The sequence below is a fragment of the Anomaloglossus baeobatrachus genome, chromosome 8 (assembly GCF_048569485.1).
Source record: "Anomaloglossus baeobatrachus isolate aAnoBae1 chromosome 8, aAnoBae1.hap1, whole genome shotgun sequence".
In the NCBI taxonomy this organism is placed as follows: domain Eukaryota; kingdom Metazoa; phylum Chordata; class Amphibia; order Anura; family Aromobatidae; genus Anomaloglossus; species Anomaloglossus baeobatrachus.
Genome location: NC_134360.1, coordinates 193086581 through 193105407, shown reverse-complemented (window position 1 = coordinate 193105407; position 18827 = coordinate 193086581). Strand labels below are relative to the sequence as shown.

Genomic DNA, 18827 nt, shown 5'->3' with positions numbered 1-18827 from the left:
GTCCGATAGAAGCGGACGCAGACGAAACTGCGCAAGGGAACTGCCTCCCTTGCTGCCACCATCTTCCTTAGAAAGTGCATGAGGCGCCTCAAGGGGTGTGACTGGGCCCGAAGGAGAGAGTGCACCCCTGTCTGTAGTGAACGCTGATTATGCAGCGGAAGCTTCACTATCGCTGAGAGAGTATGAAACTCCATCCCGAGGTAAGTCAGTGATTGGGTCGGTGTCAGTTTTGACCTTAGAAATTTGATGATCCACCCGAACCCCTGGAGAGTCTCCAGAGCAATGGTCAGGTTGTGTTGACATGCCACCCAGGAGGGTGTCTTGACTAGAAGATCGTCTAGGTAAGTGATCACCGAGTGGCCCTGAGAGTGTAGGACCGCCACCACTGCTGCCATGACCTTGAAGACCCGTGGGGCTGTTTCCATGCCGAAGGCAGTGCCCCGAACTGAAGGTGTTCGTCCCCGATGGCAAAACGCAGGAAACGTTGATGCTCTGGTGCAATCGGCACATGGAGATAAGCATCCCTGATGTCGATTGATGCTAGGAAGTCTCCTTGTGCCATCGAGGCGATGACAAAGCGGAGAGATTCCATCCGGAACCGTCAGGTTCTCACATGTCTGTTGAGCAGTGTGAAGTCCAGAACGGGGCGGAATGATCCGTCCTTTCTTGGTACCACGAACAAGTTGGAGTAAAAACCGCGACTACGTTCTTGAAGGGGAACGGGTAACGCAACTCCTCCTGCCTTCAGAGTGTTCACCGCCTGAAAACGTGCATCAGCTCGCTCGGAGGGCGGAGATGTTGTGAAGAAACGAGTCGGAGGACGAGAACTGAGCTCTATCCTGTAACCGTGAGACAGAATGTCTCTCATCCAACGGTCTTGGACATGTGGAGACCGCTCCCGTGACCTGGACCGCCATGCAGAAGAGTTTCTCTGGCTCTTCTGTGGCCTGTTGGACGATGAGATGGGGACCTAGCTGAGGGTGCTAAGGTCTCTTTGGTATGGGCTGGGTAAGCACGAGTCCATTCCTTTGGAATGCTCAATCGATTCATCCAATTGTGCGCCAAACAATCGGTCGCCAGAAAATGGCAAACCGGACAAGAGCTTCTTGGAAGCAGAGACTGCCTTCCATTCTCGTAGCCACATGGCCCTGCGGACTGCCACCGGATTGGCGGATGCTACCGCTGTACGGCAAGCCGAGTCCAGGACAGCATTCATGGCGTAGGATGAAAATACCGACGCCTGGGACGTCGAAGACGCTAATTGCGGAGCAGAGTATGACCGCATTAATCTCAGACAGAGCAGCTGAGATAGCCTGGAGTGCCCACACTGCTGCAAAGGCTGGGGCAACGGACGCGCCTATGGCTTCATAGATGGATTTCATTAGGAGCTCTATCTGCCTGTCCGTGGCATTCTTGAGCGTTGAACCGTCAGCCACTGCTACTACGGATCTAGCCGCCCGTCTAGAGACTGGAGGGCCACCTTGGAACACTGAGCCCAACCCTTAACCACGTCAGAGGGGAAGGGATAACGTGTGTTATTAATGCGTTTAGTAAAACGCTTGTCCGGGAAAGCCCTGTGCTTCTGGACAGCATCTCTGAAGCATTGAGAGCCACGTCCGGACAGAGTCCTGGGCTGCGACCTCCGCCTCATCCTCTAGAAAGTCCTCAAGCTGAAACTCTTGATGAAGTCGGGGAAGATTCTAAGCAAGCCCGCTTAGCCGGTCTGGGACTGCAGTCCGTGCCGGAGTCCCCCACAGGAGCCCGCTGCGTCGCGGACCGAGCGGGGCCTGTGAGCGATTCCGCAGTGCCCGGGTCCTGTGTAAGGGGCCGGTCTGGGCTGCAAGCTTCTAGTATCTTAGCAGACCATATGTCCATAGACTGAGCCCTGGATTGTGAAAGTGACTCAGAGAGTTTTTTAGCAAAAGCTGCAAACTCTGTCCCTGCCGTCTGGACAGGGGACGCCGGCGGTTCTACCCGGGCCGAGTCCAACCAGTGCCCCAGGCTCCGGCTGAGCGAGTGCCACATGGCCCGAGCAATGCTCACAGTGATCACTGAGTATGTACCGCCGAACTGTGAAAATGCATACAATATTATAATATATATATTAGTTCAGCACTCTAGGTGGCCCAGCCCGATGGGAAGAAGCCACCTGGCTTACCGACCGCTCAAGCAGTGTGTGCTGCTTAAAAACATGGCTGTCGGCGTTTACAGGGGAAGAGGGGGCCGTGGGCGTAACCCCAAAAATGCGGGAATCTGGAGTCCCGGAGTGAAAAGTGAGGGGGGCGGAGGACAGCCAAGTGTGCTCCAGCCCTCACTGTCGGCGTCAGACCAACCGTCCCGCCCCTCCCCCTGACTGGCAGGTCCGGGGGCGGGAGTTTAAGGCACTAGGCCGCAAAAGCCGGGGGCTAAAGTTAAAAACCTCGGCCGGCCAGCAGGCGCGGTCGGCGCGGTAGTCCCGTACTACCCCCGCAGTCGCCGCCAAGTCTGAGGCCAAGGTGCTCCATGCACCGTCCCCGAGGGGACACTGAGTACCTGTGCGGGGATCTGTGCCGTAGAGTGATTAGTGAGGGGGGCGGAGGACAGCCCAGTCTGCTCCAGCCCTCACTGTCGGCGTCAGCCCGACCGTCCCGCCCTTCCCCCTGACTGGCAGGTCCGGGGGCGGGAGTTTAAGGCACTAGGCCGCAAAAGCCGGGGGCTAAAGTTGAAAACCGCGGCCGGCCAGCAGGCACGGTCGGCGCGGTAGTCCCGTACCAACCCCGCAATCGCTGCCAAGTCTAAGTCCAAGGTGCTCCATGCACCGTCCCTAAGGGGACACTGAGTACCTGTGCGGGGATCTGTGCCATAGAGTGATTAGTGAGGGGGGCGGAGGACAGCCAAGTGTGCTCCAGCCCTCACTGTCGGCGTCCGACCGACCGTCCCGCCCTACCCCCTGACTGGCAGGGCCGGGAGCGGGAGTTTAAGGCACTAGGCCGCAAAAGCCGGGGACTAAAGTTAAAACCGCGGCCGGCAAGCAGGCGCGGTCGGCGCGGTAGTCCCGGCGTCATACCAATCACTGCAGTCGCTGCACCGTCTGAGGTCCAGGTGCTCTATGCACCGTCCCCAAGGGGACACAGAGTACCTGTAGATGCAGGGCCCTGTCCCTGATGATACTCAGTCTCCTGTCCGTCAGATTCCCTCAGGGGCTGCGGAGGGAGCCCGGTCCCAGTGCCTGGATGACCGGATAGGATCCCACTTCTCCCAGAGCCCCTAAGGGATGGGGAAGGAAAACGGCATGTGGCTCCTGCCTGTGTACCCGCAATGGGTACCTCAACCTTAACAACACCGCCGACTCAGTGGGGTGAGAAGGGAGCATGCCGGGGGCCCTGTGAGGGGCCCTCTTTTCTTCCATCCGATAAAATCAGCAGCTGCTGCTGACTAAAATGGGAGCATGAGTGCATGTGTGCCTCCTTCAACACAAAGCATAAAACTGATGAGCCCGTGATGCACGGGAGGGTGTATAGCAGAGGGGAGGGGTTACACTTTTTAAAGTGTAATACTTTGTGTGGCCTCCGGAGGCAGAAGCTATACACCCAATTGTCTGGGTCTCCCAATGGAGCGACGAAGAAAACAATTTTTCATTGCATCCAATTGTGGAAATTATTATTATTCCACGATCAATTGACTAAAATGATCTTTGTTTGTGAGAAAACCCCTTTAAGTCATGGAAAAACCCTTTATAATGCATAAAATGTATATTTATGCAATTTTTTTAAATGCACATCCTTATAATTGAAGACTTCAATAATATATAGAATGCAATAAGACAACTGAACAAGAAGTAACACACACATAAACGTACCTTTTTCCTTCCTTGAGAAGTTTAATGACAGGGGGTCTGTAAGGATAAAATCAAAATCAATTTTAATAATATCTAAGGAAAATATTCCAACGTTAAGGCAATTAATTACAAAAGGTAGAGCGACTTTTTCCTCCTTTCATTATATCCCAATAATCTTTAAGAACAGACGTTACATATCAGCATATTTACTGCAGAAAACGAGCATAATGTGCAAATCTCGATACATAGCACCCCCTTGTGGCCAAACCATGATATAGCATCATGAATTGTACTCAAAAAAAGGGATAAAAACCGCTCACCGCTGCAGAAGCAAGCCTGTGTAAGGGCTCGTGCGCACACTGCGTCCTGACCAAAGCAGAAAAAGCTCCCCCGCTGGCAGACTTGACGCTGCGTTTTGACAAAAAGAATGCACCCAAAACGCATGTATTTTGGATGCACTTTGAATGCGTTTTGGATGCATTTTTGACAGTGCGGTCCCCCGGCAATTCAGCTCTGCTACATGCCCGCTGACAGCAGACACAGACAGACCCGGGCGATGAGAATGAACTCGGATGAACTTCACCCGACTTCATTGTCATCCCGCGGCTTTGTCTGTGTGTCGCGTCCTGATTAGCGGTCACCAGTGAAGGACTCACCGGTGACCGCAAATCCCCTGAGTGACTGAAGTAAGCAGAGCGATCAGCGGTGCCGTCACTCAGGTTACCCGCGGCCACAGCTGGAGTCCTCCACCTGAGAGCGATGGCCGCGAGTAACCTGAGTAACATCATCGCTGATCGCGCGGCTCACTTCAGTTGCTGCGTGGAGCTGACAGAGAGCGGTCGTGGTCTGTGGCCGCTCCTGTCAGCTTCATGTAGCAGAGCTGAAAGCGTCGTGGGACCTCTGTGGATTACGTCGGACCTGGAGGGGTATTTGGGAATTAATAAAGTGGTGAAAGGAGGTTGTTTTTTTGTCTTTTATTCCAAATAAAGAATTTTTTGGATGTGTGTGTTTTTCTTCTTTAACTTACAGGTTAACCATAGAAGGTATCTCGGGGATAAACTCCGCCTCTCTGGAGAAATATTCCAAACTCATGTATAGATAGTTTTCCTCAATGTTTAACTGCTATGAAATTATGTGATGTGATATATTTTTTCAAGTTGAGATAAGTTTTTCTATACAAGGAATATCGATAAATGTAATTGTTTTTCTAGAATTTTTGTATTGTAGTATTTTTGGATGGATACTTTCTGTAATAGAATATGGCTAGATGGGTACCTTATGGTCATACAATGTAGTATTTTTAGATTTTTTTATTCTGTGATTTTTCCTGAGCAGAGTATACTCCCCTATTTAATTAGTTAATTAATTGAGAACAAGTGAAAAAGGTTTTCTGCTCATGGTTAACATTTATAAATATTCTCTTGAGTGTTATTATGACTATGACCTGAAGAAGGCGTCCCACCGAAACGCGTTGTGTGTTATACATCTGCCATCTGTCAGTGTGATCATGCCGGTGCCATAATACCTATTTGGAGATATATATTTTAACAAGATGAAATAAAAGTCTAAGTTATATTTAATCCTTGGAATCTGACCTGGATCCTTCTTCCTATAGCATCGTGAATGAAACGATCTGCGTTATTTAATCTATCTACTTTTATGATCTGGATCTCCACCATACAATAGGTACAGATCATCTGTGTGCTCCATATAAGCGAGATCACAAGGATTGAAAACCACAAGAAAACAAGAATCATATATTTACATAGGGTTTATGTGGTCACTTGCGCACATTTTGGTGTTCTTGCACCAGGTATATTTGCTTGGAAAAGGCATGGCCCATTTTGATGACAGATCCAATATTGTCCAGAATTCTACCAGAGAGACCACTTATCTCGGTACGGGGATCAAAGAATATACAGGACATATTGGTATCAAGTCATTATGAGGCGGATGATATGATACCATCTTTTTTGGGTATGGGTAAGCCGAGGGGGGGTGGGTGGGGGGGGTGTTCTAGACCTTGTGGACAGTGTATTGCATGCACCAATATGGAACGCACGGATTGTTTCTCAAACTCATCTGGGTCCAAAACTTAAAAAAAAATTAAAAAAAATCATCTATCACTTGCACAACATGTGTGGTCATTTACTATGCAATATGTCCCTGTCCGAAAATATATATTGGGCTAACAACACGTCCATTTAAACTCCGTATTAGGGAGCACGTCAATGGAATCAATGCTGTGCTTGAAGAAACTGATATCTAGTTTGAACACCTTGCCGAAACATTTTAAACTATGCCATCAATCTAATGGGGCAATGTTGAAGTTTTGTGGCATTGATTCCATCCAACCGAATATTTGTGGGGGAAGAGTGAGCACTGAATTGGAACGCCTAGAAGCCAGATGGATCTGGACATTGAAAATTATACAACCCCTGGGTTTGAATGAGAATATCAGCTTCGCCTCATTTCTATGATCACTTGTCATGCAACATTAATTATTGCTTGGATTTTATACTGATCTATATTCTTTATGTTTTAATAGTTCCATCTTCTTCTGTTGAACTGACATCAGCACTTGCGACCTATGGAATCGTCCATCAACCTATATACAATATCGCTCAACATTACTATGATTATGCTTTATATTATATACTGTCTACAATAGTATACAATATCATAGGTATATTCTTTATATTCATGTATATGGATTGATATATATTTCTTTCCATATATAGATATATGATTATGGCACTATTTTTATAGTGTATATTTTTGACTATACTGTGTGATATGAGATCTCTGATTTTGTGATATTATAAATATATACAGTCATATGAAAAAGTTTGGGCACCCCTATTAATGTTAACCTTTTTTCTTTATAACAATTTGGGTTTTTGCAACAGCCATTTCAGTTTCATATATCTAATAACTGATGGACTGAGTAATATTTCTGGATTGAAATGAGGTTTATTGTACTAACAGAAAATGTGCAATCCGCATTTAAACAAAATTTGACAGGTGCAAAAGTATGGGCCCCCTTATCAATTTCTTGATTTGAACACTCCTAACTACTTTTTACTGACTTACTAAAGCACTAAATTGGTTTTGTAACCTCATTGAGCTTTGAACTTCATAGGCAGGTGTATCCAATCATGAGAAAAGGTATTTAAGGTGGCCACTTGCAAGTTGTTCTCCTATTTGAATCTCCTATGAAGAGTGGCATCATAGGCTCCTCAAAACAACTCTCAAATGATCTGAAAACAAAGATTATTCAACATAGTTGTTCAGGGGAAGGATACAAAAAGTTGTCTCAGAGATTTAAACTGTCAGTTGCCACTGTGAGGAACATAGTAAGGAAATGGAAGAACACAGGTACAGTGCCGGCACTGGGAATCTTGTTAAAGTTGAGGGTCGCATGGATTCAACTCAGTATCAGCAGATTCTTGACAATAATGTGCAAGAATCAGTGACGAAGTTGAAGTTACGCAGGGGATGGATATTTCAGCAAGACAATGATCCAAAACACCGCTCCAAATCTACTCAGGCATTCATGCAGAGGAACAATTACAATGTTCTGGAATGGCCATCCCAGTCCCCAGACCTGAATATCATTGAAAATCTGTGGGATGATTTGAAGCACGCTGCCCATGATCGGCGACCATCAAACTTAACTGAACTGGAATTGTTTTGTAAACAGGAATGGTCAAATATACCTTCATCCAGGATCCAGGAACTCATTAAAAGCTACAGGAAGTGACTAGAGGGTTGTTATTTTTGCAAAAGGAGGATCTAAAAAATATTAATGTCACTTTTATGTTGAAGTGCCCATACTTTTGCACCGGTCAAATTTTGTTTAAATGCGGATTGCACATTTTCTGTTAGTACAATAAACCTCATTTCAATCCAGAAATATTACTCAGTCCATCAGTTATTAGATATATGAAACTGAAATAGCTGTTGCAAAAACCCAAATTGTTATAAAGAAAAAAGGTTAACATTAATAGGGGTGCCCAAACTTTTTCATATGACTGTATATTGCTGGGACGACATAATTGTATTTATCAATTCCTGACAGTACCTCTGTAGGATATTGCATTATATGATACATGAGTGATCTAGCGTGATAATAGCTATAATAATATGTGGGTTGACACACTACATGGATATAATTTATTAACTCCCCAAATGGTAATAGTACGCATGCGCGTCCAGCGGCGACACATCCTCTAAATCCTACCGCCGTATCTTTAGGAGCGACGGCACCACCTGGGTCATGTGATGCCCACGTGATCAGGTGGGTGTGTCGTGGCTACTGACGCGGCGGATGGGAGGATCTGTTGCTACGGACGCACATTCGTCACTTATTGTTACCAAAGGATGAGAGGTTCCGGGTCTCATTTTATACCACGTGTTTTCTTGCATGACGCCACACCTGACGTAGGCATCCGCCGAAACGAACGTCCGTCAGGTGGGTGCCATTCCCGGTGTGTGCGGTCGGCTGCCTCTGGTAAGCGGTTTGCACCATACATTGATTATTGTATATCTATATCATAGTCAACTTTATCGCTGTGGGATTTTGTCAATCTGAAACTGTATCATTAACATTATATAGTGACTACATTTTCATGATATTGTTAATACTGGATCAGAATCATGTAGGATGGTGGTTTTTGGATTGCCAATATCCCACTATTATAACCATTATTAATTATTGAACGGGCACCATCTTTCTGTATGCTAGTTTTTCCACACCTTGCACCTATTGAATAATAAAAATCTTATATATTTACAAGATGTCTGATCGCTGTTTTTTTGGGTTGCCTATTTGGGGGGAACGTTAAATTGCAAATCATTGAGTTAGAATGATAATAATATTTATTCATTTATACAGCGCTTTACATACAATGGCAACACTGTCCCCATTGGGGATCACAATCTAGAGTCCCTATTTGTATGTCTTTGGAGTGTGGGAGGAAACCGGAGTACCCGGAGGAAACCCACGCAAACACAGGGAGAACATACAAACTCCTTGCAGATGGTGTTCTTGGTGGGAATTGAACTCAGGACCCCAGCGCTGCAAGACTGCAGTGCTAACCACTGAGCCACCATGCCTCCCTTCCCAGTGTAGATAATCAAAGCCTCGTTGCTGTGTTTAGTGTCAGTTAAACAGTCTTTGGGGGGGGGGGCGTTTACAATATTTGCCCAGGAGTAGGGAATGGTAAAGAATCAATAACCATTCCTTACAGGTTTAATCCTCTGTCGCTCCTCTAGTGTCCTCCCTGCGGATCCTGCGCTAATGACGTCCCATCCATTATCTAAGTGACTGATGCACACACGGCCAATGACAGCAGCGGTCACATCAGTGACAGACGGGATGTCATTTCCGCAGGAGCGGCAGGCACCGCTGGATCAGAGGGGGCTCTATAAGCACTGGTTACAATTTATAACATTTATGTCCCGATCCATTAAACAGTTTTCACCGGAATTTTGGTAAAAAAAAAATATTTATATATCTTTGAAATTTTGCAACATTTTTGAGCGTTTAACATTTGTGACTTTTTGCATTTTTTATCCCAGACCCGGCCGGCTCCCCCAAATTTTGGGGAAAAAAATGGGTAGAGTTCAGCTGCATGTCGGCGCAATTGATATAATTTACACCACAAAAAGTGCCTGGGGTAGATTTCATGCAATGGCTACAATTTTCTGATCAATCCTATCAAAATGTCAGATAAAGCAATAATACGTAGTCATCATTACAAACGCAAAATAGTCTTAAAAGAGTTTGACCACTACTAGAGTTAACAGCTAAAGGCAGGGCGATCTCTTTTGTCGAGTTCCTGCATACTCGAATGCCTCTCTTTAGGTTAAAAAAACCCCAACAATTTATGGGTGAACAGGAACCTGCAAATGCAGAATTAAAATCGCCTGAGGCTGAAGACCAGTGCTCAATCAGAAAGCATGATCCTGTAATCTAAGAAATAGACTCATGGCAGATCCTACCTTTCTAATGTGAACAGGTGCAGACTGAGCATGAAACATAGTAACAAAAGGAGACAGATGCACTCTGTAGTGCTAAGACATGTGGAACAATGAATATAGAAATATAGACATGCATTACTGCTATGGAAAACATGTAAAAGAAGGGAATTTTGTTTACTTACCGTAAATTCCTTTTCTTCTAGCTCCTATTGGGAGACCCAGACAATTGGGTGTATAGCTTCTGCCTCCGGAGGCCACACAAAGTATTACACTTTTAAAAAAGTGTAACCCCTCCCCTCTGCCTATACACCCTCCCGTGCATCACGGGCTCCTCAGTTTTGGTACAAAAGCACGAAGGAGGAAACTTATAAATTGGTCTAAGGTAAATTCAATCCGAAGGATGTTCGGAGAACTGAAAACCATGAACCAAAAGAACAATTCAACATGAACAACATGTGTACACAAAAGAACAACCAGCCCGAAGGGAACAGGAGCGGGTGCTGGGTCTCCCAATAGGAGCTAGAAGAAAAGGAATTTACGGTAAGTAAACAAAATTCCCTTCTTCTTTGTCGCTCCATTGGGAGACCCAGACAATTGGGACGTCCAAAAGCAGTCCCTGGGTGGGTAAAGAAGGGAATTTTGTTACTTACCGTAAATTCCTTTTCTTCTAGCTCCAATTGGGAGACCCAGACGATTGGGTGTATAGCTACTGCCTCCGGAGGCCACACAAAGCATTACACTAAAAAGTGTAAGGCCCCTCCCCTTCTGGCTATACACCCCCCGTGGGATCACGGGCTGCTCAGTTTTAGTGCTAAAGCAAGAAGGAGGAAAGCCAATAACTGGTTTAAACAAATTCAATCCGAAGTAACATCGGAGAACCGAAACCGTTCAACATGAACAACATGTGTACCCGAAAAAAACAAAAATCCCGAAGGAAACAGGGCGGGTGCTGGGTCTCCCAATTGGAGCTAGAAGAAAAGGAATTTACGGTAAGTAACAAAATTCCCTTCTTCTTCGGCGCTCCATTGGGAGACCCAGACGATTGGGACGTCCAAAAGCAGTCCCTGGGTGGGTAAATTAATACCTCAAGTTAGAGCTGCAAAACAGCCCTCCCCTACGAGGAGGCAACCGCCGCCTGCAGGACTCTTCTACCTAGGCTGGCGTCCGCCGAAGCGTAGGTATGCACCTGATAATGTTTGGTTTAAGTGTGCAGACTCGACCAGGTAGCTGCCTGGCACACCTGTTGAGCCGTAGCCTGGTGTCGTAATGCCCAGGACGCACCCACGGCTCTGGTAGAATGGGCCTTCAGCCCTGATGGAACCGGAAGCCCAGCAGAACGGTAGGCTTCAAGAATTGGTTCCTTGATCCATCGAGCCAGGGTGGATTTGGAAGCCTGCGATCCTTTGCGCTTACCAGCGACAAGGACAAAGAGTGCGTCCGAGCGGCGCAGGGGCGCCGTGCGGGAAATGTAGATTCTGAGTGCTCTCACCAGATCCAACAAATGCAAATCCTTTTCATACCGATGAACTGAATGAGGATAAAAGGAAGGTAAGGAGATATCCTGATTGAGATGAAAAGAGGATACCACCTTAGGGAGAAACTCCTGAATCGGGCGCAGCACTACCTTGTCCTGGTGAAAAACCAGGAAGGGAGCTTTGGATGACAGCGCTGTCAGCTCGGATACCCTCCGAAGAGACGTGACCGCTACCAGAAAGGCCACTTTCTGTGAGAGTCGAGAAAGTGAAACATCCCTCAGAGGCTCGAAGGGCGGCTTCTGGAGAGCAACTAGTACCCTGTTCAGATCCCATGGATCTAACGGCCGTTTGTACGGAGGGACGATGTGACAAACCCCCTGCAGGAACGTGCGTACCTGAGGAAGTCGTGCTAGACGCTTTTGAAAAAATACCGATAGCGCTGAGACTTGCCCTTTAAGGGAGCCGAGCGATAAGCCTTTTTCCAAACCAGATTGCAGGAAGGAAAGAAAAGTAGGCAATGCAAATGGCCAGGGGGACACTCCCTGTGCCGAGCACCAGGATAAGAAAATCTTCCACGTTCTGTGGTAGATCTTAGCAGACGTGGGCTTCCTAGCCTGTCTCATGGTGGCCACGACCTCTTGAGATAATCCTGAAGATGCTAGTATCCAGGACTCAATGGCCACACAGTCAGGTTCAGGGCCGTAGAATTCAGATGGAAAAACGGCCCTTGTGACAGTAAGTCTGGCCGGTCTGGTAGCGCCCACGGTTGGCCGACCGTGAGATGCCACAGATCCGGATACCACGACCTCCTCGGCCAGTCTGGGGCGACGAGCAAGACGCGGCGGCAATCGGACCTGATCTTGCGTAGCACTCTGGGCAAGAGTGCCAGAGGGGGAAACACATAGGGCAGCTGGAACTGCGACCAATCTTGCACTAAGGCGTCTGCCGCCAGAGCTCTGTGATCGCGAGACCGTGCCATGAAAGTTGGGACCTTGTTGTTGTGCCGGGACGCCATTAGGTCGACGTCCGGCCTTCCCCAGCGGCGACAGATTTCCTGAAACACGTCCGGGTGAAGGGACCATTCCCCTGCGTCCATACCCTGGCGACTGAGGAAGTCTGCTTCCCAGTTTTCTACGCCGGGGATGTGAACTGCGGATATGGTGGAGGCCGTGGCTTCCACCCACATCAGAATCCGCCGGACTTCCTGGAAGGCTTGCCGACTGCGTGTCCCGCCTTGGTGGTTGATGTATGCCACCGCTGTGGAGTTGTCCGACTGAATTCGGATCTGCTTTCCTTCCAGCCACTGCTGGAAGGCTTGTAGGGCAAGATACACTGCCCTGATTTCCAGAACATTGATCTGAAGGGTGGACTCCTGCTGAGTCCACGTACCCTGAGCCCTGTGGTGGAGAAACACTGCTCCCCACCCTGACAGACTCGCGTCTGTCGTGACCACCGCCCAGGATGGGGGTAGGAAGGACCTTCCTTGTGATAATGAGGTGGGAAGAAGCCACCATTGAAGAGAGTCCTTGGCCGTCTGGGAAAGGGAGACTTTCCTGTCTAAGGACGTCGACTTCCCGTCCCATTGGCGGAGAATGTCCCATTGAAGTGGGCGCAGATGAAACTGCGCAAACGGGACTGCCTCCATTGCTGCCACCATCTTCCCCAGGAAGTGCATGAGGCGTCTTAAGGGGTGCGACTGGCCTTGAAGGAGAGAGTGCACCCCTGTCTGTAGTGAACGCTGCTTGTCCATCGGAAGCTTCACTATCGCTGAGAGAGTATGAAACTCCATGCCAAGATATGTTAGTGATTGGGTCGGTGACAGATTTGACTTTGAAAAGTTGATGATCCACCCGAAAGTCTGGAGAGTCTCCAGCGCAACGTTCAGGCTGTGTTGGCATGCCTCTTGAGAGGGTGCCTTGACAAGTAGATCGTCCAAGTAAGGGATCACCGAGTGTCCCTGAGAGTGCAAGACTGCTACCACTGCTGCCATGACCTTGGTGAAAACCCGTGGGGCTGTCGCCAGACCAAATGGCAGGGCTACGAACTGAAGGTGTTCGTCTCCTATAACGAAGCGTAGAAAACGCTGGTGCTCTGGAGCAATCGGCACGTGGAGATAAGCATCTTTGATGTCTATTGATGCTAGGAAATCTCCTTGAGACATCGAGGCAATGACGGAGCGGAGAGATTCCATCCGGAACCGCCTGGTTTTCACGTGCTTGTTGAGCAGTTTTAGGTCCAGAACAGGACGGAAAGAGCAGTCCTTTTTTGGCACCACAAACAGATTGGAGTAAAAACCGTGACCTCGTTCCTGAAGAGGAAGAGGGATCACCACTCCTTCTGCCCTTAGAGAGCACACCGCCTGCAGAAGAGCATCGGCTCGGTCGGGATGTGGGGCAGTTCTGAAGAACCGAGGCGGAGGACGAGAACTGAACTCTATCCGGTACCCGTGAGACAAAATGTCTATTACCCACCGGTCTTTGACCTGTGGCAGCCAAATGTCGCAAAAGCGGGAGAGCCTGCCACCGACCGAGGATGCGGAGAGAGGAGGCCGAAAGTCATGAGGCAGCCGGCTTGGAAGCGGTTCCTCCGGCTGCTTTCTTTGGGCGTGAGTGAGCCCGCCAGGAATCTGAGCTCCTCTGCTCCTTCTGAGTCCTTTTGGACGAGGAGAATTGGGCCCTGCCCGAGCCTCGAAAGGACCGAAACCTCGACTGTCCCCTCCACTGTTGAGGTTTGCTTGATCTGGGCTGGGGTAAGGAAGAGTCCTTACCCTTGGACTGTTTAATGATTTCAGCCAATTGCTCACCAAACAGTCTGTCTTGAGATAATGGCAAACTGGTTAAGCATTTTTTGGAAGCAGAATCTGCTTTCCATTCCTTTAACCATAAGGCTCTGCGTAAAAACACAGAGTTGGCGGACGCCATTGACGTACGGCTGGTAGAGTCCAAGACCGCATTGATAGCGTAAGTCGCAAACGCAGACATTTGCGAGGTCAAGGACGCCACGTGCGGCACTGATGGACGTATGACAGAGTCCACCTGCGCCAGACCAGCTGAAATAGCTTGGAGTGCCCACACGGCTGCGAATGCTGGAGCAAACGACGCGCCGATAGCTTCATAGACAGATTTCAACCAAAGGTCCATCTGTCTGTCATTGGCATCTTTAAGTGAAGCCCCATCTTCCACTGCAACTATGGATCTAGCCGCAAGCCTGGAGATTGGGGGGTCCACCTTTGGACACTGGGTCCAGCGTTTGACCACGTCAGGGGGAAAGGGATAACGTGTATCCTTAAGACGTTTGGAGAAACGCTTATCTGGATAAGCATGGTGTTTCTGGACTGCTTCTCTGAAGTCAGAGTGGTCCAGAAAAGTACTCAATTTACGCTTGGGATACCTGAAATGGAATTTCTCCTGCTGTGCTGCTGCCTCCTCCGCTGGAGGAGAAATATCCAGCAGTCTATTGATGGCCGCTATAAGATCATTCACCATGGCGTCACCATCAGGGGTATCCAGGTTGAGAGCGGTCTCAGGATTAGACTCCTGATCACCTAGCTCTGTCTCATCATACAGAGAATCCTCTCGCTGAGACCCTGAGCAGCGTGATGACGCCGAGGGTCTCTCCCAGCGAGCTCGCTTAGGCTGCCTGGGACTGTCGTCCGAGTCAGAGCCTTCAGCCTGTGATGCCTGGGACCCCCTTGGAGCACGGATTAGTTCCAACTGAGGGGGACCGGGGAACATTGAATCAACAGTGCCCATGGTCTGAGTGACCGGCCTGGACTGCAAAGTTTCTAGAATTTTTGTCATAGTCACAGACATCTTATCAGCAAAAACTGCAAACTCTGTCCCCGTCACCGGGGCAGGGTTCACAGGCGTCTCTGCCTGGGCCACTACTAGCATAGACTCCGGCTGACGAAGTGGCACAGGGACCGAACATTGCACACAATGGGGGTCAGTGGAACCTGCCGGTAGATCAGCCCCACATGCGGTACAGGCAGCATATAAAGCCTGTGCCTTGGCACCCTTGCTTTTTGCGGATGACATGCTGTTGTCTCCTCAGAGCAATATAGGGGTATAAGCCAAGAAGCGACCGTACAGTGCAATATATAGGTACAGACAAAAGTACACAAAAACAACACTGTGGCACTAGTGGGGTCAGCACCTAGGTGCTGCTTACCGCCCGCTTAGCAGCGGGTGTGTGGTCGCCAGAATCCCCTGTCTGGGTCTCCCAGGGCTATGTCCGTTCTCCAGCTCAGACTGCGTGCAGGAATGGCTGCCGGCGTCCTGTGAAGAGGGGCGGGCCGTGGGCGTGCTGCAGACAAAGAGCGGGAAACTGGCGTCCCACTGTGCCCAGTGAGAGGGCTGGAGTATGTAAATAAGACTCCAGCCCTCGGCGCCGACTATTGTACAGCGTCTCTCCCCTTCCCTGACTGACAGGGCTGGGGGCGGGAACGAAACGTAACTAGGCCGCAGAAGCCGGGGACTAGATTTATAAGCGCTGCCGTCGTAAAAGCAAGGTCGGCGCGAAGTCCCCGGCGCACCACAAGTCTCAGCCGCGCCGCAGTGTCCGAGGGCGGCCGGCGCGGTAGTTCCCCACACATAAACTCACTCAGCTAAGCTGCAGTGAGTATGACCCAAGCGCGCAGCGCTACTGTCCCCGGCGCACTAGAACACCCAGCAACGCTGGAGTGTGTCTGTGCCTGTCTGTACGGGGACACAGAGTACCTGAATGTTGCAGGGCCTTGTCCCTGACGGTACCCAGCTCCGTATCCAGCAGGATCTCCGGGTCTGTGGATGGAGCCCGGCCTCCGAGCCTTGAGGCCGGTAAGATCCCACTTCACCAGAGCCCTCAGGGGGATGGGGAAGGAAAACAGCATGTGGGCTCCAGCCTCCGTACCCGCAATGGGTACCTCAACCTTAACAAACACCGCCAACAAGAGTGGGGTGAGAAGGGAGCATGCTGGGGGCCCTTTAGCATGGGCCCTCTTTTCTTCCATCCGATATAGTCAGCAGCTACTGCTGACTAAACAGTGGAGCTATGCGTGGATGTCTGACCTCCTTCGCACAAAGCTTGAAAACTGAGCAGCCCGTGATCCCACGGGGGGTGTATAGCCAGAAGGGGAGGGGCCTTACACTTTTTAGTGTAATGCTTTGTGTGGCCTCCGGAGGCAGTAGCTATACACCCAATCGTCTGGGTCTCCCAATGGAGCGCCGAAGAAAGAATACCTCGATAAAAAGAGCCGAAAACGACCCCCTCTTACAGGTGGGCAACCGCCGCCTGAAGGACTCGCCTACCTAGACTGGCGTCTGCCGAAGCATAGGTATGCACCTGATAGTGTTTCGTGAAAGTGTGCAGACTAGACCAGGTAGCTGCCTGACACACCTGCTGAGCCGTAGCCCGGTGCCGCAATGCCCAGGACACACCCACGGCTCTGGTAGAATGGGCTTTCAGCCCCAAAGGAAGCGGAAGCCCAGAAGAACGGTAGGCTTCAAGAATCGGTTCCTTGATCCACCGAGCCAAGGTTGACTTGGAAGCCTGCGAACCCTTACGCTGGCCAGCGACAAGGACAAAGAGCGCATCTGAACGGCGCAGGGGCGCCGTGCGAGACACGTAGAGCCGGAGAGCTCTCACCAGATCTAACGAGTGCAAATCCTTTTCACATTGGTGAACTGGAGGAGGGCAAAATGAAGGTAAGGAGATATCCTGATTGAGATGAAAAGGGGATACCACCTTAGGGAGAAATTCCGGGACCGGACGCAGAACCACCTTACCCTGGTGAAAAACCAGGAAGGGGGCTTTGCATGACAGCGCTGCCAGCTCCGACACTCTACGGAGCGATGTAACTGCCACTAGAAATGCCACCTTCTGCGAAAGACGTGATAAAGAGACATCCCGCAGCGGCTCGAAAGGTGGTTTCTGAAGAGCCGTTAGCACCCTGTTAAGATCCCAGGGTTCCAGCGGACGCTTGTAAGGTGGGACTATGTGGCACACTCCCTGTAGGAACGTGCGGACCTGCGGAAGCCTGGCTAGACGCTTTTGAAAAAATACGGATAGCGCCAATACTTGACCCTTGAGAGAGCCGAGAGACAAACCCTTGTCCATTCCGGATTGAAGGAATGAAAGAAAAGTGGGTAAGGCAAAGGGCCAGGGAGAAAAACCCTTATCAGAGCACCAGGATAAGAAGATCCTCCAAGACCTGTGATAGATCTTGGCGGACGTTGGTTTCCTGGCCTGTCTCATAGTGGCAATGACATCTTGAGATAACCCTGAGGACGCTAGGAGCCAGGACTCAATGGCCACACAGTCAGGTTGAGGGCCGCAGAATTCAGATGGAAAAACGGCCCTTGAGACAGCAAGTCTGGGCGGTCTGGGAGCGCCCACGGTTGACCCACCGTGAGATGCCACAGATCCGGGTACCACGACCGCCTCGGCCAATCTGGGGCGACGAGAATGGCGCGACGACAGTCGGACCTGATCTTGCGCAGCACTCTGGGCAGCATCGCCAGAGGAGGAAATACATAGGGCAGTCGAAACTGCGACCAATCCTGAACTAATGCGTCCGCCGCCAGAGCTCTGTGATCTTGAGACCGGGCCATGAATGCCGGGACTTTGTTGTTGTGCCGTGACGCCATGAGATCGACGTCCGGCGTTCCCCAGCGGCGACAGATCTCTCGAAACACGTCTGGGTGAAGAGACCATTCCCCGCGTCCATGCCCTGTCGGCTGAGAAAATCTGCTTCCCAGTTTTCTACGCCCGGGATGTGAACTGCGGAGATGGTGGAAGCTGTGGCTTCCACCCACTGCAGAATTCGTCGGACTTCCTGGAGGGCTTGACGACTGCGAGTGCCGCCTTGGTGGTTGATGTATGCGACGGCAGTGGCGTTGTCCGACTGGATCCGGATCTGCCTGCCCTCCAGCCACCGATGAAAGGCCAATAGGGCTAGATACACTACCCTTATCTCCAGAATATTGATCTGAAGGGATGACTCTATCGGAGTCCAGGTTCCCTGAGCCCTGTGGTGGAGAAAAACCGCCCCCCACCCTGACAGGCTCGCGTCCGTCGTGACCACAGCCCAGGTGGGGGGTAGGAAGGATTTTCCATGCGATAGAGAGTTGGGAAGGAGCCACCACTGAAGTGACATCTTGGTTGCAATGGAAAGAGAGACGTTCCTGTCGAGTGAAGTCGACCTCCTGTCCCATTTGCGGAGAATGTCCCACTGGAGTGGCCGCAGATGGAATTGCGCGAAGGGCACTGCCTCCATCGCTGCCACCATCTTCCCCAGGAAGTGCATGAGGCGCCTCAAGGGGTGTGACTGACCCCGAAGAAGAGATTGCACCCCTGCCTGCAGCGAAAGCTGCTTGTCCAGCGGTAGCATGACTACTGCTGACTGAGTATGAAACTCCATCCCAAGGTACGTCAGTGATTGGGTCGGTGTCAACTTGGATTTTGGGAAGTTGATGAACCACCTGAACTGCTGGAGAGTCGCCAGAGCGACGGAAAGGCTGTTTTGACATGCCATCTGAGAGGGTGCCCTGACCAGAAGATCGTCTAAGTAG

At 50.0% G+C, this 18827-nt stretch overlaps 1 protein-coding gene across 1 annotated transcript in view; it reads right to left on the bottom strand.

The window, feature by feature from the left end:
* The window catches only part of RPAP2 (RNA polymerase II associated protein 2), a 156314-nt gene that overhangs the window by 123083 nt on the left and 14404 nt on the right, over positions 1–18827 (bottom strand). Inside the window, exon 3 of the mRNA XM_075322130.1 lies at positions 3839–3874. Within this exon, the coding sequence (XP_075178245.1) occupies positions 3839–3874 (36 nt within the window). The remainder of the gene's footprint in view (positions 1–3838; positions 3875–18827) is intronic.